At 35.6% G+C, this 27,085-nt stretch overlaps 1 protein-coding gene across 2 annotated transcripts in view; it reads right to left on the bottom strand.

Annotated features, from left to right (window-relative positions):
- ACAP2 (ArfGAP with coiled-coil, ankyrin repeat and PH domains 2) overlaps positions 1–27,085 on the bottom strand; it is a 129,257-nt gene that overhangs the window by 47,900 nt on the left and 54,272 nt on the right. For both annotated transcript variants that reach the window (XM_021692323.2, XM_044919883.1), the window contains exons 5-8: positions 12,321–12,379; positions 11,016–11,199; positions 6,850–6,894; positions 3,821–3,916 (exon numbers count right to left, since the gene is read on the bottom strand). In XM_021692323.2, the coding sequence (XP_021547998.1) occupies positions 3,821–3,916; positions 6,850–6,894; positions 11,016–11,199; positions 12,321–12,379 (384 nt within the window). The remainder of the gene's footprint in view (positions 1–3,820; positions 3,917–6,849; positions 6,895–11,015; positions 11,200–12,320; positions 12,380–27,085) is intronic.

The raw sequence follows: 27,085 nt of genomic DNA, 5'->3' as shown, positions 1-27,085 counted from the left end.
ACATCAGCATGGATGGGACTGGAGGAGATTATGCTAAGTGAAATAAGTCAAGAAGAGAAAGTCAATTATCATATGGTTTCACTTATTTGTGGAACATAAGGAATAGCATGGAGGACATTAGGAGAAGGAAGGGAAAAATGAAGGTGAGGAAATCGGAGGGGGAGACGAACCATGAGAGACTATGGACTCTGAGAAACAAACTGAGGGTTTTAGAGGGGAGGAGGGTGGAGGGATGGGTTAGCCCAGTGATGGGAATTAAGGAGGGCACGTATGCATGGAGCACTGGGTGCTATACGAAAACAATGAATCATGGAACACTACATCAAAAACTAATGATGCACTGTATGGTGACTAACATAACATAATAAAACAAAATTAAATAAAAAAAAAAATGTCATTCTTAGGGCCCTGTTTGAAGCCAGATTCTCTTTTTACTCTATACTAGTGGCCCTTGACCTTAATTTACAAAATCAAAATCTTTAAGCATACTGTTCCAGCGCTCACATTTTTCAAAAATAGCTTTCAAAACACAAAAATGATTTTGGGATCCCTATTAACTCTCCTTGGGTCAATTCACCCACTCTTGTGGTTACAATTAGCAATTATATGTTATTGACTCCTTTAACATAGGTTTTTTTTGTTTTTGTTTTTGAGTTCCAGATACACTCACTTAGATGTCCGATCATCAAAATTTAACACATTTTTTTTAAAAGATTTTATTTATTTGACAGAGAGAGAGATAGTGAGGGCAGGAACACAAGCAGGGGGAGTGGGAGAGGGAGAAGAAGGCTTCCCGCCCAGCAGGGAGCCCGATGTGGGGCGCGATCCCAGGACCCTGGGTTCACGACCTGAGCCGAAGGCAGATGCTTAACCGACTGAGCCACCCAGGCGCCCCAAAATTTAACACATTTAAACCTCAACTCATCATGTCCCTCTACCTTGAAATTGGCTATATTTTAAATATCCCTCAAGCTACTTGTTTCTATCCCTACTGCCATGTTCCCAGTTCCAGATCCAGTTATCTCATAACTGAATTATTGAAAGAATATCTGAACTGGCCACCTCCAACCAGGCTATATTTTCCATGAGCTTAGAGGCTTTTCAAGGACCTGAAAAATTATGTGAGAACTGAGAGGGGGAAACTGCAAAACCAAAGTTAATAAATGTCTAAAGTATACAATTATTGAAACTACTCAACTATAATCCAACTCATTTGTTTATAAATTATATTTAATGTAAGATGAGGGTGCAACATAATCCTTGACAGAATGTGGGGAGTGCCTAGATAGCCTAGGAAGGTCTTGCCTTCCTCCCAAGTCTGGGTTACAGGTTCTATCTGTATGTTCCTATAACTCTTTGATCCTCTGCTATGTGGTAGAGACAGCCAGCTATTCCCCAATATCCATTCTCTCTTTCTTTCTTAACTCAAGAACCCCCAAATTCTAGTAGGTCACATGACTATCTGGCATTAAGTTTTTATCTCCCAGCTTTCCTGCAGCCTGTATGACATTGGGATGTACACAGAGGTGACTCTACAATTTCCAGGAGACATCCATAAAGAGAATGCATCTTTCTTTCTTCTTTCCTCTTTCCTGATAGCTAGAATGTGGTTATGGTAACTTCGAACCATGAGGTAGAATTAAAAAATATAAGCCTGCATCCCTGCATACCAGGCCTTTGACTTACATAGCGAAATAAAATTTCATCTTGTTGAAGCTACTATTTTAAGGTTTCTATCTATCCCGTGCAAATGAGCAAGTTCTCAATTTATATACCCAGACACGACACTGAGCCCAAAGAGTAACTGTCTGGTGACTTGTTAGTTTCCTCCAACAGATTAAATTCTATAGAGCCTGGGAACAGTATCTCTGCAACTCATGGCATATGCCCTGCACACCATCCCAAGACACACACGTACACACATACGTGTATGCACCATATTTACTTTTGGTCAATGAATGCAATTCTTGTTACATTCTTACCTTTTTCCTCATTTCCCTAAACTCTATTTTGTATCCTTAATCCCCTGTCCTCAAAAGGTAATATGAACCTATAAGGGGGAAAAAAATCCCCTAAAAATTGATACTATTAAATCCAGAAAGCTCACCAATCAACAAAAAAGAATGTCCCAGAACAAATCTAATACAAAGTTCTGCTCAGTTATCAAAAATAATTTGAATATAATGAAATTTCTATATAATACTGTGATATATGTATAATTCACACATGTGCATATATGTATAAAATAAAAAAGTTCCCAAGACTTCCATAATCTTAAGATTCTAAAATTTTATTATTCAAAATATAAAGAGTATAACTCAAATCAAAAATCAGTAGGATTTTTCAATATCCAAATCTAAGAAATGAAAAAATAAATCCAGCTATGTATACTATAAAATAGACACTTTGTTTTTAAGTTTTCCTTTCAACACCCTCACATGCTGTCTATAACATATTTTTAACTTCAGTCTTCTTTTTGGTTACACATTTAATCCATACATAAATCTTCTGCAGCATCAAACTTCTTCATTAAATAAATGAAATGTCAAATTTCCCAATATGCTAATTTTTCCCCGAAATGCTAAACTTCTTTAAAAGTACAGATACCAGGGCAAAGGCAACAAAAGCAAAAACAAACAAGTGGGACTACATCAAACCAAAAAGCTCCTGCAAAATATTTGCTAATCATGTATCAGATATAAATGTCCAAGGTATATGAAGAAGTCATGCAACTCAATAGCAAAACAAACAAACAAACAAACACTTTGTATTAAAAATGGGCAGAGGATCTGAAGAGACATTTCTCCAAAGAAGACAAATAGATGGCCAAAAGGTATATGAAAAGGTGCTCAACATCACTAATCATCAGGAAAATACAAATCAAAACCACAATGAGATATCACCTTACACCTGTCAAAATGGCTGTCATCAAAAAGACAAGAAATCACAAGTGTTGGTGAGGATGTGGAGAAAAGTGCACTAGTGGTGGGAATATAAACTGGTGCATCCACTATGGAAAACAGTATGGAGGCTCCTCAAAAATTTAAAAACAGAACTACCATATGTTCCAGCAATGCCCCTTCTACATATGTTCAATGTAAACAAAGATACTAATTTGAAAAAATATCTACATCACCATGTTCACTGCAGCATTATTTATAATAGCCAAGATACAGAAACAACCTAAGTGTCTGTCAAAAGATGAATAGATAAGAAAATGTGGTGTATATATATACATGGGACTATTAGTCAGCCATTTAAAAAAAAAAAAAGGGAAATCTTGCCATTTGCAACATAGATGGACCATGAAGGCATTACGCTAGGTGAAATAAATCAGGCAGAAAAAGGCAAATACCATAGGATTTCACTTATATGTGGAATCAAAACAAAACAAAACAAAACAAAACTCACAGATACAGAGAACAGACTGGAATTTGCCAGAGGTGGGGGATGAGTGGACAAAATGGGTGAAGGGGGTCACAGGTACAAATTTCCAGTTATAAAATAAATAAGACCTGGGAATGTAATGTACAGCATGGTGACTATAGTTAACACTACTGTATCATATATTTGAAAGCTACTAAACAGTAGATCTTAAAAGTTCTGAAGACAAGAAAAAAAATGTTTTAGTCTATGGAGTAATAGTTTACTAAACTTCTGAGGTGGTCATTTGACTATAAATATGTGTGTATTAATACACACATTTATCTCAATTATTTTATACACCTAAATTAATGCAATATATGTCAATCACATCTCAATGAAAAAAATACAGATATCAATGCATAACACAGAATCAAGCAATACAGTACAATATTACCTGTGCACCAAGATCCTTCATGTAGGGCCCAAGTTCACTAAATAGATCATACCCTTGATGGAAGAAGGCCAAATGGGCATACATAAAAGATAACATCTAATAAGAGAAAAAAAGTTTAGCATTTTAAAATCATTCTTAAATATCCTGAAATTTTTAAAAATCTTACTCTTATCTAATGTTTAAAAATTATTCCATAAGAGCCCAAAATATCAAATTTAAAATTAGAACTGAGTCATTTTTCTTAAAAGAGTATTTCAGAAATTTTTGTGAAGTGAGAATAAATTATGTTTAAAAGAAATCTCTAAGTGGCTTAAAATTTTAAAAACACCCCAAATTTTAGTTGTTTAACAGATTATTATATCCAGATAATCAAAATTCACATGGTAATAATTGAAAGAATCAAGTTTTCAATACCTTCACCATCTTCTCAGGTACATTATAAAAACCATATTATATGCCTTTCAACCAAACTCACTGGCAAAACTTTAAATTGCAAATAAAACATTAGAAAATCAGAAGAGGAAATATGAAGCTCTCAAAATAAAACAATCACACTTTATAACTGACTAGGATCACTAAACACAGCCCAAAGTAGGGGAATGCTTATTTTCTTTCTCAAGATACTGAAATAAAATGAGTCAATAGACTTTGCCAAATATGGAGGTTTCTGTATATTCATTCCCAATATCCAAAAATGTTGCTAATAGGTTAAGATTTTTTCCAGGTTTTCCTACATTTTACCTATTCATGAGAGAAAAATCACCCTTGTTTTTATTTGTCATTTTTATTTGGGAAGAAATTTAATTCAATCATAATAGTGAAAGAATCCTCCAAACATCCATGTTTATTTTTAGCAAGACGAGACATCTGTTTAATTTTCTGAAATTTAAAATAGGTCCTTAATATTCAAGAATGCTTCAAAAGAAGATTTTTTCAAGAGAAAAACCAATTAAAACACAAACACAAAAGGACAAAGCTCAATAAAAGATTATTCTGGAATTAGATTAACAGTAGTTACGCAACTTTATTAGTGTAATAAACAATTATATAAAAAAAGAGGTTGAAAGATTAACAGCTACAACTACATAAAAATGTAAAACATGCCTGCACATCAAAACACATAATAAACATATTAAAAGATAAATGATAAACTAGGAAAACACATATGACAAAGGGTTAATAGTCTTAAAATATAAAAGATGTTACAAATCAGTATGAAAAAGATGAATATTTAACAGAAAAACAGGGAACACAGAGGCCAAAAAATATACAGAAAAAATTTCAAACTCATACATATTTAATACAAACTCATTTGTATTAAAGAAATGCAAAACTGAACAATGACATGACATTTTCTATCTACCAAATTATATGTAGAGTAGGAGAAATTAATACCCAGTGTTGGTAATATAGTTCACTTTCACATACTACTAGTGGAAATGATGTATAACTCTTAAAATTTACCATTATTTTTTTAAAGTTTTAATAAATGCTTAAACCCTTTGACTAAATAATCTCTTGTCTTAATCTATCCTAAGGAAATAATCATATTATTTATTAGAATGATCACTATAATGCTATTCTTTAAAGTCAAAAAACATGGAAATTACTTAAAAATCCATTAAAGGATAAAACTAATTTATGGTATAGTCAACTGACCTGCAAACTATATCTAGCCCTATCATCTATTTTTGGATGGCTTATGAGCTAACAGTGGTTTTTACATTTTTAAATGTTTGAAAGACAGTGAAAAGAAGACATGAAATTCATGACATGGGAAAACTATATGAAATTCAAATTTCCATGTCCATAAGAAAAATTCTTATTAACACACAATCATGCTATTCATTTACATATTGTCTATAGCTGCTTTCTCATTACAACATCACAGTTAAGTAATTACAACACAGACCACAAGGCCCACAAAACCTAACATATTCACTACCTGGCCCTTCACAAAAAAAGGTTGCCTACCGCTAGTAGATTCACATGGTAGAATTCTGTATGGCCAGGAAAGCCATTGTTAAATAAAAAATATTTAATAACGTGATGATTTTGTAGTTACTATCAAAAGAACAAAGTTATAAAACATATGTAACAATGACTCCTATTTTGTTTAAAAAAATTAAATGCAATTTTAAAACACACATACACATTCATATACATACATGCCCACAGAAAGAGAGGAAAAAAGATGAAGATATATGCCAAGATATTAACAGTAGTTCTCCCTTGGTAGTAAGATTTGTAAGTGTTTTAATTTTTTCTTCATACATTTTACTTTCCAATTTTCTACAATTAACACATAATACTCTCAATCTGGAAAAGGAAGTAGAGGTAAAGAGCAAGTACAATGTACTTACCTGATAAGAAATAACATAAATATAGAATTTAGGGAAAAGCTAGGTGGGGACAAGAATCAAAAGCAATTTATGCATACCCTTTCAGGGAAAAAAACAAAATACTTCAGTGAACAGAGCGGAAAAATTATTTCTAAGGTTCTCAAAATGTGAAAGAATGCAATGTCATACCACTACCATCCCATGTCCACTTCTTTGTTAGCTTTAAGATTTTAAAAAATGGTCAAATAAAAAAATGGGCATAGAGGCTCAGGGAAAAACATTATCCTCAAATTTCACCCCATTTATTTTCAAACGGCACTTTAAAGAACAAACCAAAAGGCTGATAAAATCATCAATAACCCGGGAGGAAAAATTCTCTAAATGATACCATTTATGCATGCCCTCAATCTCAAATATTTAAATGTCACTATTAAGGAGCTCACAGTGTGTTAATAGAGGAGATACACATAAATAACTATAACATGAAGGAGACAAAAAAGTGGTTAAGTGACACAGGAGAAGTATGAAAAGATCTGTAAGATTAATTCTGAACCTGGAATAAATATATTTACATATATATATACACACACATAAATATACACACATATGATGCTGCTTTAAACGCTTATATATGTACACTTAGATCATATTAAAATGTTGAAAACATCATTTCAATAAATATCTTACTGATTTTAGGATTTCTGATCTCCTTTTTGATTGAAGGACATTAATCTGAGGGAAAATACACTTGGTTAATTACCTATGCATTTATTTTAAAAACTAATCTACAATGCAATATTGTAAAATTTGCTTTTTCTGATAGTTTGATACTTTTTCAGAAAAGTAAATAAAATCAAAGTTCAAGTTTTTCACCCTTTGACCCACGTTTTGCAAAAACGTTAAGACAAACATACCAATGAAACTCTCATCTATTTTCAACTCAAAGAAAAACTGGCCATGCATAAGTCATAAATACTGTAGTGATAAAACTATCACTTTGATAGGCATATCAATTTCTTAGAATTCCATCTTTTCCCCATCCTCCTTATCTAATTGCTCATCTAGACCCTTCAACATATATCCTTAATGCAAATTCTCATCAATTTTTGCCACTACTACCAAACACCATCTTATCTTTTCTAGACTGTTGCAATAGCGTATGAACTAGTCTCTCTATACTCTTGACTCTCTACAATCCATTCTCCACACAGCAAACAGAGTGATCTTTTCAAAATGTAAATAAGATTACACTATGTCCAACTTAAAACCTTCCAACTTCCTCCTGTAGCCTTCGTGGCCCTCTGTGATATCACCTTTCTAACCTAGTTTTCTATTACTTTCCCCTTTCTGTGCTCCAACCACAATCCAAAACTACTCCCACCTCAACACTTTCAAACTAGTTGTTCTGTCTTCATGTCATAACTGTCTGCCCAGATAGGCATAAGGCTACCTGTTCCAATCAGGTCCCAGCTAAAATACTATCTCCTCAAAAAGGTCTAAGTAGGCCCTATGTACTCTCTAGTACAACAACCCTATTTATTTCCTTGATAGCATTCATAACTACCTTATATTTTCTTATTTACTTATGTCTTTTCCCTGGTTAAAGTGTGAGCTCCATAAGATCAAGGTCTTGCCTTATTCCCAGCTGCATTCCCCAAGTGATACATAGTGAGGACTCAATAAATATTTGTTAACTAAATTAATAGACCTCAAATAATATTTTAATTAAACTAAACTTACTGAAAGATCAGTAAATTATGAAAGTTGCCTTTGTGGTATCTCTCCCAACTCTAGAAATTCTTAACAAATATTTTTTTTATCTATTACATATCAGCTTAATGAAATTAATGTTTATACAAAAAAAGAATCATTCACTTTTTGGTAATATTGTCAAAAGATTACAGAATATCTTCCTTTTTGATATGTTCTTCCCACTGAATATTCTGCCTGTTTTATAAGATAATTTTAAAGCACTGATCAGAAAACTAAAAACACACCAAGAAAAGTCCAAATAACTATGCTTAAATGAGCACTAATTTCCTTTGTATGTCTGTTTCAAGGCCTATTCAGTTTTGTTTTGTTTTTTGTTTTTGTTTTTTTTTAAAGATTTTATTTATTTATTTGACAGAAAGAGAGAGAGCACAAGTAGGCAGAGAAGCAGGCAGAGGTAGAGGGAGAAGCAGGCTCCCCACAGAGCAGGGAGCCCGATGCGGGACTCGATCCCAGGACTCTAGGATCATGACCTGAGCCAAAGGCAGCCGCTTAACCGACTGAGCCACCCAGGCGTCCATGGCCTATTCAGTTTTGAGAACTAAAATATTAACTTTCAAATGCTCTAAGTAAAAGCAGAGGCTGCAAATAACCTATTATTCAGACTTTGAAAAATGCCAAAAGTGCTTCCATTTTATGTATTTTTTTATGTTGGGCAATGAAAAATAGCATGTACTTGGGAAAAAAAAGTAAATTCAAGTATTTACAGAAGCTAAAGCATGACAAACTTTATAAACTTGGATATTTGTTACTTACTACACCCTAAAATAGCCACTTTAGCCATATAATAAAATGACACAAGAGTTCTCATCAGAAAAATCAAATAGGGTAATAGTTACATCGGACATGTGGATCCTAACTTAAAACTACTGGATGAGCACTAAATGAAATGGATAATTTATTTTCCAACCACTAGAGGAAAGAATATAACCTAGGAGTAAAAAAGAGATATAAATAATTATAATAAATGTGTTTAAGTGCTCTAACAGCAATGTGTATGACAATATTATGACAGCACAGAAGAAGCAGAGGCAAGGATGATTCACTTTGCCTGGAGAAACTTGTATAACTGACCCCAGAACAGAGAACAAAGTGGTAACAGGACAGGTAAACGCAATGCAAGAAGACCAATTTTTTGAGAACATCTTAATACTCTAGATAAGAAACAATAAAGACTGGTGTTAGCGCTGCAGCAAGGGTAAGAAAGAGCAGACTTAAGAGGTACACAGAACTTTTTTCTTTTTTTTTAAGAGTGAGTGTGCGCCAGCGGGGGGTAGGGGAGTGGGTCACAGAGGGAGAGGAAGAGAGAGAATCCCAAGCAAGCACCACACCCAGTGCGGGGCCTGACTCAGGGCTTGATCTCACCACCCTGAGATCATGACCTCAGCCCAAATCAAGAGTCAGATGCTCAACCAACTGAGCCACCCAGGTGCCCCAATACACAGAACTTTTTAAGGCAGTTTTGATTGTTAGATATAGCAGCTTAGAATGAGAATATCTGATATAATTCTCCATGTGACTTTCTAGGATTGAGTGAGAGGGTGTTGGCATTCAGTTAGGTAAGGGTAAAAAGAAGCCATTTGGAAGAAGACAGTTTTCAGTTGTGGATCAAAAAGAAAGAGGGATGTCTGAGAAAAATAGATTTTGTCATCTATACATGATGGTAATTCAAGCAAGAGGCATGAGACTTTCAGGGAAATCAAAAGGTCAGAAAAGAATAGGACCAAGAGGGAACCCTGAAAAAGAGGTTGAAAAGATGGACAAAGGAGAGAAGCCCAACATGGACACTGAAAAGAAATACAAGTTAATAGAAGTTAAGAAATAGAAGCTAAATAGAAGTTATTGCAATCTAAAAATGGTTTGAGATAAATCAAGACAAAAGTATATTTCAAGAAAGAGAGTGTGGTCCACCATTTCAGTGAAACACAACAGTCAAGTTGGTTAAGAAACTGTATCTAATGAGTAAGACCTTAGCATGAGCTATGTCAGTGGAATGGGATAGGAAGACAGTACTCATCCTACCGCAAAAAGTGGAGTAAATGGGAGAGAGCTAATGGGAGAAAGGAAATACAGAGCATTCCATTCTAGAAGATTATCGTTAATAAATGAAATGCACTTCATTGAGGTTTATCCGAGGCACGATTATTGCTAATTGAAAACTTTAACTTCCCACTTACTGAATAGAAACTTAAAAAAAACTTAGTCATTTTCTACTAATTTGCTAAGTTTTCTAAGTAGTTTTAATCACTAATTTGTATATGGTTACTTACGTATTTTTTTAAGAAATAATCTGTGATTGCTAGTCAACAATCTCTGGAGACTCCACTGCTGTTTTGTAAAGGGAGATTCAGACAAACTAATTTCCTGAGCTTTAAAGCTTTCAACTCATGATATATAGGAACACATCAAGTACATGTGAAATAATGTACACTTTGCCCTCACTTTTCATGTCTCTCGAATCCCTTTGGAGACCTATCACATTCAAACTGATTTCAATTTTACATAGGACCAGAAGATCACCAGGCAACTCACCAAATACTGATCTCTAGTTTTAAAAAATAGCATGTAATGCAATTATCAGAACAACACTTCTAGAAATATTTTACATTTGTCAATATGGTATGCCTTAATACCTCTAAGAATCTACTCTAAAGAAATAATCAGAAATGTGGCAAAAGATTTATATACAAAGATGTTATTATCATTTACAATTATTGAAAACTATATTTTCACTATTGCCAGTAAAAACTGGCAACAATATGTCTGATAAGCAGTATTAATTAAATTAACCTAGAAACTCCATAGAATAAAATAAAGCGATTAAAATGCTTTTTACAACATTTAAAAATGGGAGAAAGTATCATGTTAAGTGAAAAGGGGAAGAAATCAGAACCAAAGGTATACACATGTACACACACATATTTATGTGCATACACAGATATACAGACAAGTGAAAAGTCTTCACAAAAGATCATGGCTTAATTTTAGACTCAAAGAAACAGTATTAGTTCTTCTCAGTGTAATCACTCAAAAGTAATGACATGTTTAGTAAGCATTTTTTGAAAACATATTAATAAATATACCTGAAGTACATAGTCGAGGGCTATATGTCGAAAACATTTTCTTGTTGCTGTCAGAATGTTCGTGGCTTCTTCAACTTCATGCTGTTTGTTTCTTTGTACTTGAGCATTTTTTACTAATGCATTTTCTTTTTCTTCACTGACTTTTTCAAATTGCTTCTTGGCATCTTTGAATTTTCTAAGATCTCTAAAAAAATAAAAACAGGAAAACTTCCATAAATCCTACTGTGGGTGATCTACAAACCACACTTTAAGAAATATCACTCGTTTCTTGTTGAGGGAAATTCCTGGGCCAAAGGGCATGAATATATTCTTAAAACACATATACATACAATCTTTGGTAAAAGAACTGCACACCCGTAAAGGGTAATGGTTTCCATTTCAGTATTCTGAAACCCTTGATTCATTAATGATGTTAGATAAGTACTTTTTTCTACCAGAGAACCAGGCAAAATGACTTGAAGACAAATGATTTTAAAATAATAATAAAGTAGACCTGAGAAAGACTTTAAAGGCTTTGTAAGAAGCCATAAATTTTCATGCATACATTCTATAAGGACATTCTGAACGTTAGTCTATTATTTGGAAAGAATCTGTGAGATATCACTAGCAGGACAATAAATTCTAACCTACTAAACGGCAGTGCACTATGTTCACGAGATGTGCTACTTCTATAATTTATCCTGAATACTGTATCATAACCAACTTTATCTGTAATTTTATATATTCTCAGGCAGGAATTAAAAGAGAAAAACTGAATTATTAATGTGGGAAAGGAAAATGTTCCTACCTGGAAAGTTCAGATGTTTTTATTTCTAGTTCAATTTTATTTCACATATAAAATGGGATGAATGTGACACAAAAGGATCACATGTAGCAAAAAACATGCACTTTTATGATTCATTCTCATATATTCCATTATATTCTCTTGAAAGAAAAAACCATATTGAGACTATGGAAAACTTAGTCTCCACTATAATAACTAATAGTATTTCAACCACTTTTGGGATCTGCTTTGATTTTGAAAGGTCATTAAATTATTTTATTTTTTAATCTATAACAATCCTAGTTATATATCCTGAATACAAATTTCAGAGTATAAATGATTCACTGAAAGACATGAAGTCTGATTCCCTTATGGAATAATTCAAGAGGAAATGCAATATACACTTCACAAAGCAAAAAAACAAAAACTCCAATATTTTCAATAAATCACAGTCCATAAGAATTCCTCTCAAAAGATAACCAACTCCCAGATGTGATCATGAACTTGTTGCTTTTCTTTTCTCTTCACTGCAATTGACTTACTCTTTAACAAAGTTCTGAAGCTGTGCTTTAATTGATCTCTGAGTTTGGTCAAATAGGATCTAAAAGATAAAATGTAACATTAAACAATTAGAAAAGTAAATAAAAAATAATTTTCATGTAGGTTGATAAATAACACATTCTTCCACCAGTACTCCAATTCTAATAACACCTATATTTCTTATTGAAGACTACATAAAAAATAAGCATTTAAAAAAGAAACTGAAACTGATTTTCAAACGAATTTCATCTAAAAAATAAAATTATTTCTAATTACAGGGAAGATCAAATTTGCATTACTATTTAAATAGAATGTTAAAACAATAAAGCAATTTATTTCCTTGATTTTAATTCAAGCTTTGAAAAACAACCTGAAAGAGTAACACAAATTCCACTTCATTTACTACAGGAATTTCTTACTTTCACGTATCAAAACATTTGAAGTAAAAACAACTCCAAAACTGCCTTATATCTTAGTTAGAGGTTACTCATTTGGGAAGACCTAGGGATTTAAATGTTTTACGCTCTTAATTTGAGTAAACATTATATAGTCCTTTAGGTTCAATGACTGCTAAGATTAGAAACAAGAATAAAATTTTATTCCTGGTGACAATATTTTGCCCCACTTAAATAATGCCACATATTAAACTTTAGTAGCTCTATGTGTGGGAAATTTCACTGGGCTTGTCATGGAAATTCTGAGTATTTTAATAATTTACAGATACTCTACATTCAGAGATGAAGAGGCACAAAAATCAACATTCAAAACAAAACAAAACAAAAAATCCTGTACCCTTCTCATTAAAAACAGTACCAATTTCACTCTCTCTGAAATCTTGCTACTAGCAAAGTCTCATGTTCTTGTCTAAATACTAAACACCAACACCACACACACCCACACAACACACACCACACCTGAATTGAGTACTACAAGATTTAAAAATATGACAATTTACATCCAGAGAGAAAATATTGTTTTCTGTAGTATGTTAAACCCAAAGTAGTAAATCCAAATTAAGCAGAAGAGAGGAAATAATAAAGATGATCGGAAGTCAGCTAAACAGAAAACAGAGTATTAGTAACCAAAACTCAACAAAAACATAAGCCAGTTCTTTCAGAAGATCTATAAAGTTGATAAACCTCCTGCCAAAGAAAAAATTTTAAAACACGAACTCAGGGGCAACTAGGTGGCTCAGTCAGTTAAGCATCCAACTCTTGATTTGGGCCTAGGTCAAGGTCTCAGGGTTGTGAGATCAAGCCTCACATTGGGCTCCACGCTGGGTTTGGAGCCTGCTTGAGATTCTCTCTCTCCCTCTCCCTCTGTCCCTACCCCCAGCTCTAAAAAAAAAACAAAAAAAAAACTTCAAATACCAAGAAGGAGAGAGATGACAACACCACAGATTCTACAAATATTAAAAAGAATAACCAGGGGAACTGGGGAATAATTTTATGCCTATAAATTTAACAGACAAGATGGGTTAATTCTTTGAAAGACAAAAACTACCAAAGCTCACTCAATAAGAAATCAATAACCTAAAGAGAATTAAAGATATAGAATCTATTAAAAACCTCCCATATCCTATAAAGTTTAAAGCTATACTTACATAAAACTTAGCAATCCCACTCGAGGTACTTGCCCAAGAAAAAAGAAAACTTAGACTTACACCAAAATATGTATGCAAACATTTATAGCAATTCCGTTCCTAAATGCCAAAAACTGGAAACAATCCAAACGTCCTTGAAGAAATAAACTATGGTACATCCATGCAATGGAATACTACTCAGCAATAAAATGAACTATTAATACATACAACAACATAGACGAATCTCAATGGATTTAGCTAAGTAAAATAAGTCATATTCAAAAGGCTACAAACTATATGATTCCATTCAAGATTCCATTCAAGAAAAGATAAAACTATAGGGATGAAGAATAAATCAGAAATTTCTAGTGGTCGGGGGTAGAAGGTACTAACAACGGAGTAAAATAAGGGTATTTTAAGGGTTATCGGAACTGTCATGCATCTAGATTGTGGTATGGAGATCCAACTATATGTGTCTGTCAAAATTCATAAAGCTAATTAATAGTATTTATCACAGAATTAGAACAAATAATCCTGCCCCGTATCGGGCTCCCTGCTCAGTGGGGAGCCTGCTTCTCCCTCTCCCTCTGCCTGCCTCTCTGCCTACTTGTTCTCTCTATCTCTCTGTCAAATAAATAAATAAAATCTTTAAAAAAAAAAAAAAAAGAACAAATAATCCTAAAATTCGTATGGAACTACAAAGGCCACAAAGATTCAAAGCAATCTTACAAAAAAACAAAACTGGAGGCATCACAATCCCAGATTTCAAACTCTACTGCAAAGCTATAGTAATCAAACAGTATGGTACTAGCACAAAAACATACACAGAGAACAATGGAACAGAATAAAGAGCCCAGAAACAAACTCATATTCAACTAATCTACAATAATGGAGGCAAGAATATACAGCAGAGAAAACACAGTCTCTTCAATACATCCTGTTGGGAAAACTGGACTGATACACGCAAAAGAATGGAACTGGACCATTTTCTTATACCATACACAAAAATAAACTCAAAATAGATTAAAGACCTACATGTGACATCCGAAACCATAAATATCCTAAAAAGAATACATAGGCAGTAAACTCTTGGACGTTGGCCTTAGTATTTTTCTGAATCTATCTCCCCAGGCAAGGGAAATAAAGGAAAAATAAACAATTGTGACTACATCAAATTTAAAAGTTTTGCACGGTGAAGGAAACCATAAATAAAATGAAAAGGTAACATACTGAATGGGAGAAGATATTTGCAAATGATATATCTGATAAGGGGTTAATACCTAAAATACATTAAGAATTCATACACAGGGCACCTGGGTGGCTTAGATGGTTGTCTGCCTTTGGCTCAGGTCATAATCTCGGGGTTCTGGGATCAAGCCCTGCATCAGGCTCCTCACTCAGTGGGGAGTCTGCTTCTCTCTTTCTCTCTCCCTCTGTGACCTCTCTTGCTCTTGCTCTCACTCTCTCTCAAATAAATAAATAAAATCTTAAAAAAAGAACTCATACACAAAACAAACAATCTGGTTTAAAAATTGGCAGAGGACTTGTGTAGACATTTTTTCAAAGAAAATATACAGATGGCCAACAAACACATGAAAAGATGCTCAACAACACTCATCATCAGGGAAATGCAAATCAAAACCATAATGAGCTGGGGCGCCTGGGTGGCTCAGTCCTTAAGCGTCTGCCTTCGGCTCAGGTCATGATCCCAGGGTCCTGGGATTGAGCCCCGCATCGGGCTCCCTGCTCAGTGGGGAGTCTGCTTCTCCCTCTCCCTCTCCCCCTGCTTGTGTTCCCTCTCTTGCTGTGTCTCTCTCTGTCAAATAAATAAATAAAAATCTTTAAAAGAAAAAAAAAAAACCATAATGAGCTATCACCTCACCCAAGTCAGAATGGCTAGTATCAAAAAGACAAGAACAAGTGTTGGTGAGGATATAGAAACAAGGGAACCCTCAATATCCCTCATGAACATGGATGCAAAAATTCTTAATACATAACAATGATATGTAATAACAACATATAAAAAGGACAATATATCATAACTAATTAGGACTTATTCTGGGATTGCAAGATTGATTTAACATTCAAAAATCAACGACTATAATTTACCATGTTAACAAACTAAAACAGAAAAACTATACAAAAAAGCATTTGACCAAATCCAACATCCATTCCTGACAAAAATTCTCAGGAACCCAGGAATAGAAGGGGACTTCCTCAAACTAATAAAAGGCACATATGAAAAACCTACAGCTAACATATTCAGTGGTGAAAGCCTTCTTTTCTTTTTTTTTTTTTTTTGTGGTGAAAGGCTTAATGGCAATGATCAAGAACAAGGCAAGACTGTCTGCTCTCATCACTTCTATTCAACACTGTACTAGAAATCCTAGCAATGCAATCAAGCAAGAAAAATGAAAAAAGGGGAAAATATTAGAAAGGAAGAATATAAAACTATCTTTATCCATAGGTGATATGATTGGCTATATAGATAATACTATGGAATTTACAGAAAAGTCTACTAGAACTAATAAGTGTACTTAGCAGGGCCACAGGAACAAAGTCAATATACATAATTCAATGCTATTTCTATATACCAGCAACAACTAATTAGAAACTGAACTTTATAGTAGTATCAAAAAATAGGAAATGCTGGGGCGCCTGGATGGCTCAGCGGTTAAGCATCTGCCTTGGACTCATGAGGGTCATGATCCCAGGATCCTGGGATCAAGCCCCACATCAGGCTCCTTGGTCAGCAGAAGGCCTGCTGCTTCTCCCTCTCCCTCTGCTGCTCCCCTTGCTTGTGCTCTCTTGTCTCTCTGTCAAATAAATAAATAAAATCTTAAAAAAAAAATAGGAAATGCTTAGGGACACAGTTGACAAAAGATATGTAAGACTTGTACAGTGAAGACTACAAAACATTACCAAGAGAAATTAAAGAAAACTTAAATAAATGGAGAGATATACTGTGTTCATGGATTCGAAGACTCAATATTAGTATGATGTCAATTCTCACCAAATTGATCTATACCTTCAATGCAATCCCACTCTAAATCCCAGTAAGATTTTCTGTAGAAGCTGGAAATCTGATTCAAAAATTTATGTGAAAATGTAAAAGACCTAAAATAGCCAAGCCAATTTTGAAAAAAAGGAACAAAGCTGGAATAGCTACACTACCTGACTTCAAGGCTTACTATGAAAGCTGCAGTAATCAAGGCTATTGTGCTATTAGAATAAAGATAAGCAAAAAGATCAGTGAAACAAAATAGAGCCCAAAAATGACCCACACATTTTTTTAGACAGTGTGGCGCTGGTGGTATACTGGTGAGCATAGCCGCCTTCCAAAAGTTGCCAAAATGGGAAAAAGAAATTTTTTGAGCAAATGGTATTAGAACAAACAACTGAAGAGCCATATGCTGAAAAAAAATAAACCTTGACCCTTACCATGCAAACATACAGAAAATTTAACTCAGAATGGATCACAAATCTAAACACAGAATAAACTGGCAAACATTTCTTGGTAAAACACAAAAAGAAAACTATAAAAGAAAACAATCAATAAACTGACAATCAAAATTAAAAACTACTGCTCTTCAAAAGATACGGTTATAAAAGTGAAAAAGACAAGCCAAAGCCTGGAAGAAAATATATGCAAAACATTTATCTGACAAAAAACATATCTGGAATACAGAAAGAACTCTTACAACTAAATAAGATTTTAAAAATCCAAAAATTTTTAATGGGCAAAAGATCTGACATTTCATCAAGAAGATACATTAATGGAAAATAAACACACAAAAAGAGATGCTCAGCATCTCTAGTTATTAAGAAAATGCAAATTAAAACCATGATAAATTTAAAAAGAGTGACCATACCAAGTGTGTTGATTGTGTGAAGCAACTAGAACTCTCACACATGGCTGCTGTAAAATACATAGTCAACTTTGGGAAACAATTTCCAAATTCTGGGAGGTTTCTTTAATGTCTTAGAAGAAGTTAAAATTTTTTTTAAATTTAACATAGGAAAGAATATTATTATTATAAACAACAGTAAGTTATTTTTGGGGGCGCCTGGGTGGCTCAGTCGTTAAGCGTCTGCCTTCAGCTCAGGTCATGATCTCAGGGTCCTGGGATCGAGCCCCGCATCAGGCTCCCTGCTCCGCGGGAGGCCTGCTTCTCCCTCTCCCACTCCCCCTGCTTGTGTTCCCTCTCTCGCTGTGTCTCTGTCAAATAAATAAATAAAAAATCTTAAAAAAAAAAAAAACAATAAGTTATTTTCTCTTCCCTTAATTTTTCTTACCAATGTTTTGTAGTTTTCACTATACAAATAGTTTTATAAAAAGTTAAACATAATCCTACCTTATAAATTAGCCATTCTACTCCTATTTACACGAAAGAAATAAATGCATATACCTATATAAACTTTTACATATATTTTTATAAGCAGCTTTATTTATAATAGCCAAAACCCAGAAACAACTCAAACAACTTTAAACTATGTCCACAAATTCTTTAACACTCCTCCCTTCAAAAGTGGAGTCTGATGCTTCTTACCTTGTAAATAAGCTGGTTATAGTGCCTTACTTCTAACACATGGTAATATGGAGGAAGTGAAAATGTGTGACTTCTAAGACTAAGTCATGAAAAGTATTGCAGCTTTCTCTTTGCCCTTGCTCTTGGATAGCTTGTTTAGGGAGTAGCTACATTCTATGTAGTAAGGACACTCAAGCAGCCCAGGGAGGAGGCTCCTTGGGAGGAACTGAGGCCTGCCTGGATCCAACAGCCATGTACACGGCCCTATCTTGGAACTGGATCCTCCAGCCCCAGTAAAGCTTTCAACTGACTGTGGCCCAGCCAACACCTTAACAGCAATCTCACAGAAGGCTGAGCCAGAACAACCCAGCTATGTCTCTTTAAAAATTCCTGGCCCAGAAACCATGATAATAAATGGTTATTGTTTTAAGCCACTCTATTTTGGGGTAATCCACTATACAGCAATAGATAACTAAGACATCCATCAACAGGTGAATGGATAAATTATGGCATATCCATACAGTGTAATAGTATTAAGCAATAAAAAATGAATTATTGATAAGCACAACACTATTGAGTCTCAAAATAATTACACTGATTCTATTTACATGTAAGTATAGAAAATTCAAACTAATCAATAATGATAGAAAGCAGATCAGTGAATGACTAGAAATGAGGCGGCAGCAAACAATTATAAAGTGGCATAGGAAAACTTTTGGGGTGTGACTGTTACTATGTTCACTCAGGTGACAGTTTACATGGAGGTTTACATATCTCAACATTTCCAAAATTGTACACTTTAATATGCTGGCTATACTATTCCTCAGTAATGCTGTTTAAAAAAATTAATATATTCCAGAGGAAAAAAACACAATGTTTTCCTGTGTAGCATTGTCCTTGTTTTAAAACTATAAAAACATTACTATCTACATCCTCCAAGATACAGCATTACCTAAACTAAATTTTATATACATTTGAATGGATAAGAAGTATTTTAGGAAACCGCCAATTATCTAGGCAACATATTTTCAACACCTCCATTACAGTGAAAAGTATGTTGTTAATGCAAAAGTAACTGAGTAAAGAACTGTCTGTCTCCTACCTGCCAACTGCATGCCACCCGGACAACCTACCAGCTAACTACTGCTGTTTCCTGTGCGAACTGCTCCAGAGTTGCCTCAGTTAGTCCCATTTCTCAAATCACTAATCTATACTCAGCCTGAGGCAGAATTCACAGCATTCCTTTTCATATGCTAAAAGTAAAAAGCTCTATAAGCCTTGAAAGAATCAGAGGGTGAAATAAAAGTAGCCTTGTTAATGTTCCTGGAAGCCAGGTACCAAATGAACTTTGTAAGACTCTTTCCTAAGTTTTTGTCCTTTATCTGATTTCCCCATTTTCCTTGTGTTGTGTTCTACCATCTTCACTAATTGGGGATTCTGATCCAGATCTTATCCAAAGTGCTCAGTGATCACCCAAAAACTTCACTTAGGTTTTAGACCAAAAAAATTGTCTTATCCTCAGAATTGAGTACACCTCGGGTCTTGTCTTTTGTTTCTACACCACAAAACCTGGAATGGTATAATAAAGCCACAGTGAGACATTGGGGGGGGTGAGGGAAGCTACCACACAAAAGCTAAGGTTCAATTCCATTTCTGGACATTAACAGTACTATTCTTAGTGACATATATATATAACAAATAACCAACAATGTATCATTTGACCTACCTGCTAATTATAAAAGGATCTAACTTGAGTGCATAGATAATATATAGCTGTTTAAAACTGGGTGGCTCAGTCAGTTAAGCGGCAGACTCTTGATTTCAGCTCAGATCATGATCTCAGGATTGTGGGATTGAGCCCCATGTTGGGCTCCACACTCAGTGGGGAGTCTGCTCGAGGATTCTCTCTCTCCCCCTCCCTCTGGCCTCCCCACTCACCCTCTGTCACTCTCTCTCTAAAATCAATCAATCAATCAATCAATCTTTAAAACCAATGGCTTACACTCAGGTTTATTTCCCATTCATGTCTGGACCTGGTTAAAGCAACACTATCTCACCTGCTTTCAGGAAAGGATGAAAGCTGAGATGCACTTTACACATGGCAAAGAGTACTCTAGGAAGGTTAGAAGAAGACAGGTTACACATCCATAGTTGGCACTGAAAGTTTCCAGTTCTTACCATTTAGGTCCCATTGGTTCAAAGTATAAATTTTGTAAAGTCTTCGTCTTCCATTTAAATTTTATTCAACCACCACAGCACTCTCTTCTATAATTCTACAGGACAAAATCATCCCTGTGCTTTCCAAAATCTATAGAAGAATACAGGGCTATGGCTGTGGACTCACTGAATCTTTTTTCGTTTAAGATTTATTTTATTTATTTATTTGAGAGAAAAAGTGTGAGCCAGCAGAGGGGAGGGACAGAAGGAGAGGGAGAGAGTCTCAGGTAGACTCCCCGCTCAATGTGGAGCCCGACGCCTGGCTCGATCCCACAACCCTGAGCCAAAATCAAGAGTCAGATGCTTAACTGACTGGGCCACCCAGGCGCCCCTGGACTCACTGAATCTCTTCATTAATCTCACTAGACCTGTAAATAGGCCAATAATAAATCAAGTGGTCTCTTCTTTGCTATCATCAGGAACAGGTCCCAATATTCAAACGATTGTTTATCATTTGTTCCTCTTTTTCTACATTCTCTGCTTGTCCTAGCCTATCCAGTTCTCTAAATTCTTCTTTCTCCCTTCATTCCTCTACAGCAGTGATTCTTCGCTAGCTTATCATGGGGAAAGCTAACAGAAAATACCAAGGTCCAAACTTGTTGAAGAAAGATAGAATCCCTGGGGCGCCTGGGTGGCTCAGTCCATTGAGCATCCAACTCTTGATTTCAGCTCAGGTCATGATCTCAGATAGGGAAATCAAGCCCCACCTCCAGCTCCATGCCTAACACTGTCTGTTTAAGATTCTCTCCCTCTCCCTCTGCCCTCCCTCCCCACCCTCCACCCCCGCTCACACATGCAAACATGCTCTCTCTCTCTCTCTCAAAAAAAAAGAAAAAATAATACTTCTGTATTTTTATTAAGTTTGCTAAGTGATTCTATTACTTAAAGATTGAAACAAACTGCTCTAACTCAGGGGTTCTTAAATTGGTTGCACATTAGAATAACCTGGGGAACTTTAAATATACTGATTCCTGAGTCTCACCAGTGTTTCTGATTATCAGGGTATTTAAAAGTTCCCCAGGTGTAAACCAGCATTATGCGTATCACCTGGTTGCTTGTTAGAAAAGAAGAATTTCCAAAACCACTCCAGACTTACAGAATCAGTCTGCATTTACCAAGATTTCCAAGTAGTTTGTTTGGGGGAAGCAATGCACTATTTCAAACTAGGCTGCACACTGGAATGACCTGGGTACCTTTGAAAATTACTGATGCCTGGTTCCTACTTCCAGAGATTTTGATTTTAGCTAGTCTGGGTTGCAGCTTTGGTTCATCAACTACCACTACACTGAGAAAAATTCATCAAGGTAACTAGTCTTTAAATCACTTTCACTAACGCAGAAAAAAGGTCTCTCTTCAGTGGGTGTCATGACAGATAGAGTCCCTGGAAGTGGACAAAAATAAAGGAGTCCTTTAGAGCAGAGCACAGCACATTTTTTCTGTAAAAGATTAGACAGTATTTTAGGCTTGTGGGTCATGTGGTCTTTGTCACAACTACTCTCTTTGTAGTAGCCATAGACAATACAGAAACGAATGTGTTCCAGTGAAACTTTATATGCAAAAGGGGGGTGATGGGCTAGATCTGACCTTCAAACCAAAGTCTGCCAACCCCTGCTCTAGAACAGCAGTTCTCAAACTTTATAGTACCTCAGAATTGCCTAGAAGGCTTGTTCAAACACAGATGGCTGGCTCCCAGCCTCAGGATGCCGATTCAGTAGATCTGGGTGAATTCTGAGAAGTTCTAACAAGTCCCCAGGTGATGCTGATGCTGTCAGTCCATGGATCACAATTTGAGAATCACTGATTTAAGGTAGTGGTTCTCAAACTTTACTACATGTCAGAATCACCTAGAGAAATTTTTAAAATTCTGATGCTATACTCCAGATGACATAAATCAAAATCCCTGGCGATGGGGACAAATTTTCTACTGTAAAGGTTCCAAACACTTGGGTCAATGGCACACACTACTGGTGTGCTGAAAGATACAGCAGACTGTATATATAGATGGCCACCAACAATTCCTCTCATCCCTCCATGTGCATGGTACTCTCCCACCAAAAGGTAGAGTTTATTTCCCTTTACACTGAATTTGGGGTAGCCCTGTGTCTTGCTTTGACCGAAAGAATGTAGCAGAAATGATTCTGTGTGATTTCCAGGCCTAAGCCTGAAGAAAAGCTAGCTATCACATTAAGAAGTCTGATTACCCTGCTGGAGAGAGACCACATTATAAGAGAAAAGCCCTCGAGAATGAAAGACTCCAAAGGGCAGGAAGAGCCTGTCCAATCCCAGCCATTCTAGCCACCCCAGGTAAGGCACCAGACATGCTGGATCCTCCAGCCACACACAAACCACTCAGCCAACACCAACTGACGTAGAGACAAGCTGCCCCCCTCCAAGCCCTATTGTTTTAAGTCACTAAATTTTGGGGTGGTTGTTAAACAGCCAGACATAAATGTCAACAGTCTTACATAAGATATTAGTGTTTATAAGGGTTTTTGCAGGGTGTTGTTTTTTTTAAGAGAGGGAGAGGGAGAGAGAGAATCTTAAGCAGGCTCTGTGCTCAGCACAGAGCCCAACACCGGGCTCAATCTCACAACTGTGAGATCATGACCTAAACTGAAATCAAGAGTCAGACGCTTAACCAACTGAGCCACCCAGGTACCCCAGTGTTTATGTTTTTATAGTGATTTAAGAAGTTGTAAACTAAAAAAAATAATAATAAAATAAAATTAAAAATAAAAAAATAAAAGAAGTTGTAAACTATTTGGTACAACCATTCAGAAATTACCAACTGCTAAAATTATATTTTTGCTAAAATTTTATTTTAATATTATTTGTCTGACTTGCTCTGTAAAGTATTTAAATGCAATAATTATTACTTTAACAAAATTATGTAACTTTCCCCCTAGTGTTACCATTTGAATCATCCAAAACTATTTTAGTCATAATTTCTTTGTCATCACTTCTTGGCTTTTTACCCACTGTTAAATATTTCATCTTTCTTTGGCTCTTATTTTCACAAATTTTTGCTATTAATGTGCTTTTATTTTTCACATTTCTCCTACTTATAAGGTATGTATGATTGTTTCCTTAGCAGCATCATTTGTTATGAGGTACTTCTATTAGAATACAATCAATTTGGGGTGGAGGAGAACACAGGCAGCAACCTCTTCGACCTCAGCCACAGGAACTTCTTCCTAGAAACATCGCCAAAGGCAAGGGAAGCAAGGGCAAAAATGAACTATTGGGACTTCATCAAAATAAAAAGCTTTTGCACAGCAAAGGAAACAGTCAACAAAACCAAAAGACATGGGGCGCCTGGGTGGCTCAGTTGGTTAAGCGACTGCCTTCGCCTCCCTGGATCGAGTCCCGCATCGGGCTCCCTGCACGGCAGGGAGTCTGCTTCTCCCTCTGACCCTCCCCCCTCTCATGTGCTTGCTCTCTCTCATTCTCTCTCTCTCTCAAATAAATAAATAAAATCTTTAAAAAAAAAAAAAAGACAACCGACAGAATGGGAGAAGATATTTGCGAATGACATATCAGATAAAGGGCTAGTATCCAAAATCTATAAAGAACTTATCGAACTCAACACCCAAAGAACAAATAATCCAATCATGAAATGGGCAGAAGACATGAACAGACATTTCTCCAAAGAAGACATCCAAATGGCCAACAGACACATGAAAAAGTGCTCAACATCACTTGGCATCAGGGAAATCCAAATCAAAACCTCAATGAGATACCACCTCACACCAGTCAGAATGCCTAAAATTAACAAGTCAGGAAATGACAGATGTTGGCGAGGATGCGGAGAAAGGGGAACCCTCCTACGCTGTTGGTGGGAATGCAAGCTGATGTAGCCACTCTGGAAAACAGTATGGAGGTTCTCAAAAAGTTGAAAATAGAGCTACCCTACGACCCAGCAATCGCACTACGGGGTATTTACCCCAAAGATACAAATGTAGTAATCCGAAGGGGTATGTGCACCCCAATGTTTATAGCAGCGCTGTCCACAATAGCCAAACTATGGAAAGAGCCAAGATGTCCATCAGCAGATGAATGGATAAAGAAGATGCAGTGTGTGTGTGTGTGTGTGTGTGTGTGTGTGTGTGTGTGTACCCCCCTCCAAGCCCTATTGTTTTAAGTCACTAAATTTTGGGGTGGTTGTTAAACAGCCAGACATAAATGTCAACAGTCTTACATAAGATATTAGTGTTTATAAGGGTTTTTGCGGGGTGTTCTTTTTTTTAAGAGAGGGAGAGGGAGAGAGAGAATCACACACAATGGAATTTTTTTTTTTAAAGATTTTATTTATTTATTTGAGAGAGAGAGAATGAGAGACAGAGAGCATGAGAGGGAGGAGGGTCAGAGGGAGAAGCAGACTCCCTGCCGAGCAGGGAGCCCGATGCGGGACTCGATCCTGGGACTCCAGGATCATGACCTGAGCCGAAGGCAGTCGCTTAACCAACTGAGCCACCCAGGCGCCCCACACAATGGAATATTATGCAGCCATCAAAAAACACGAAACCTTGCCATTTGCAATGACATGGATGGAACTAGAGGGTATTATGCTAAGTGAAATAAGTCAATCAGAGAAAGACAAGAATCATATGATCTCACTGATATGAGGAATTCTTAATCTCAGGAAACAAACTGAGGGTTGCAGGAGTGGTGGGGGTGGGAGGGATGGGGTGGCTGGGTGATAGAGATTGGGGCGGGTATGTGCTATGGTGAGTGCTATGAATTGTGTAAGACTGATGAATCACAGACCTGTACCTCTGAAACAAATAATACATTATATGTTAAAAAAAAAAAAAAAAAGATAGTAGGAAGGGAAAAATGAAGGGGGGCAAATCGGAGGGGAAGATGAACCATGAGCGACTATGGACTCTGAGAAACAAACTGAGGGTTTTAGAGGCGAGGGGGTTGGGGGGATGGGTTAGCCTGGTGATGTGTATTAAGGAGGGCACGTATTGAATGGAGCACTGGGTGTTATATGCAAACAATGAATCATGGAAAACTACATCAAAAAAAAAAAAGAATACAATCAATTATTTTTTTGACTATTACTTCTTGATATTTATTATTGGCTTTTGAGGTTAATTAGCCAAACTCTGACTCTTGATGAAATTTCATTGTTTTATTTTTAATTATTAAAAAACATTTCTGAAGATGAATACACATAATCTGTTGTGATGAGCACTGAGTGCTACATGTAAGTGATGAATCACTAAATTCCACTCCTGAAACTAATATAACACTATATGTTAACTAACTGGAATTTAAATAAAAACTTGAAATAAACAAATGCACATAATCATTTAAATGGGATTGTAGGCATTTGCAGATTTTAAAACACTTTGAAAATTTGATTTTCTGATCATACATGAGAGTAACATTTATTGCATTAACTAAATTAGTATCTCCTATTTTATTAAATGTTCATTATATTATCTTTCAACAATTTATTTTAACATTTTAAGAATGCAGAAAAATATATGCACACATATCAATTTCTGAAACTTAAAGACATATACTGTTTCATTTTCATAGTTAGATTTTTTACTGATTGTTGTTTTCCCGCCATAATGGACAAATTTTTCAATAAATAGTGCTGAACAGTGATGACATTCAGAATACAAACACAATGGTCCAAATTCTCTTCTTTGACCTATCTTTTTTATCAAAGTTATTAAACGAATCGATGGTAGAAGCAAACCATACAGGACTTCAACACAAAACATCCATTTCATACAGAAAGATTTGTACTCTAAACTTCTGCAAACCCAAAAAAAGAAACAAAGTTCTTTTATGAGATTAGTCACAACAATTTCAGATTAAGAAACTAGTTACAGGGGCCCCTGGGTGGCTCAGTCGTTAAGCGTCTGCCTTTGGCTCAGGTCATGATCCCAGGGTCCTGGGATCGAGCCCCGCATCGGGCTCCCTGCTCCACGGGAAGTCTGCTTCTCCCTCTCCCACTCCCCCTGCTTGTATTCCCTCTCTCGCTGTGTCTCTCTCTGTCAAATAAATAAATAAAATCTTTAAAAAAAAAAAAAAGAAACTAGTTACAAAGAAAAAAAAAGAAGCTAGTTACAAGACTACCCAATTAGGAGCTAGAGCCAGAAAGCCTCATACAATTGCAAAATTGCACAATATGTTAGCTTGCAAGGACAATTTCAAAACTTCATAATTTCCAAACAGGCAAAGGAAATAAAAAAGGTACCACATATAAGTAACAGAACAGATGCATTTGACAGCATGCCAGATAAACACAATAACAATCACTAACCCAGAAGAAAACTTTATCAAAAGTGTTTATTGCTGAGTGATGATTCTACATGTTAAGAACTGTGCTCAAGTTAACAGCAATGGTTGAAACATCTAAATAGAAGATTACCTTGCAAAGCCACTGATTGTTTTTGCAAAGTACCAAAACAAACCC

Source organism: Neomonachus schauinslandi, chromosome 1 (genome assembly GCF_002201575.2).
Source record: "Neomonachus schauinslandi chromosome 1, ASM220157v2, whole genome shotgun sequence".
Taxonomy (NCBI): Eukaryota; Metazoa; Chordata; class Mammalia; order Carnivora; family Phocidae; genus Neomonachus; species Neomonachus schauinslandi.
The sequence above is the reverse complement of the archived record's forward strand: the minus strand, read 5'-3'. Positions and strand labels throughout refer to the sequence as shown.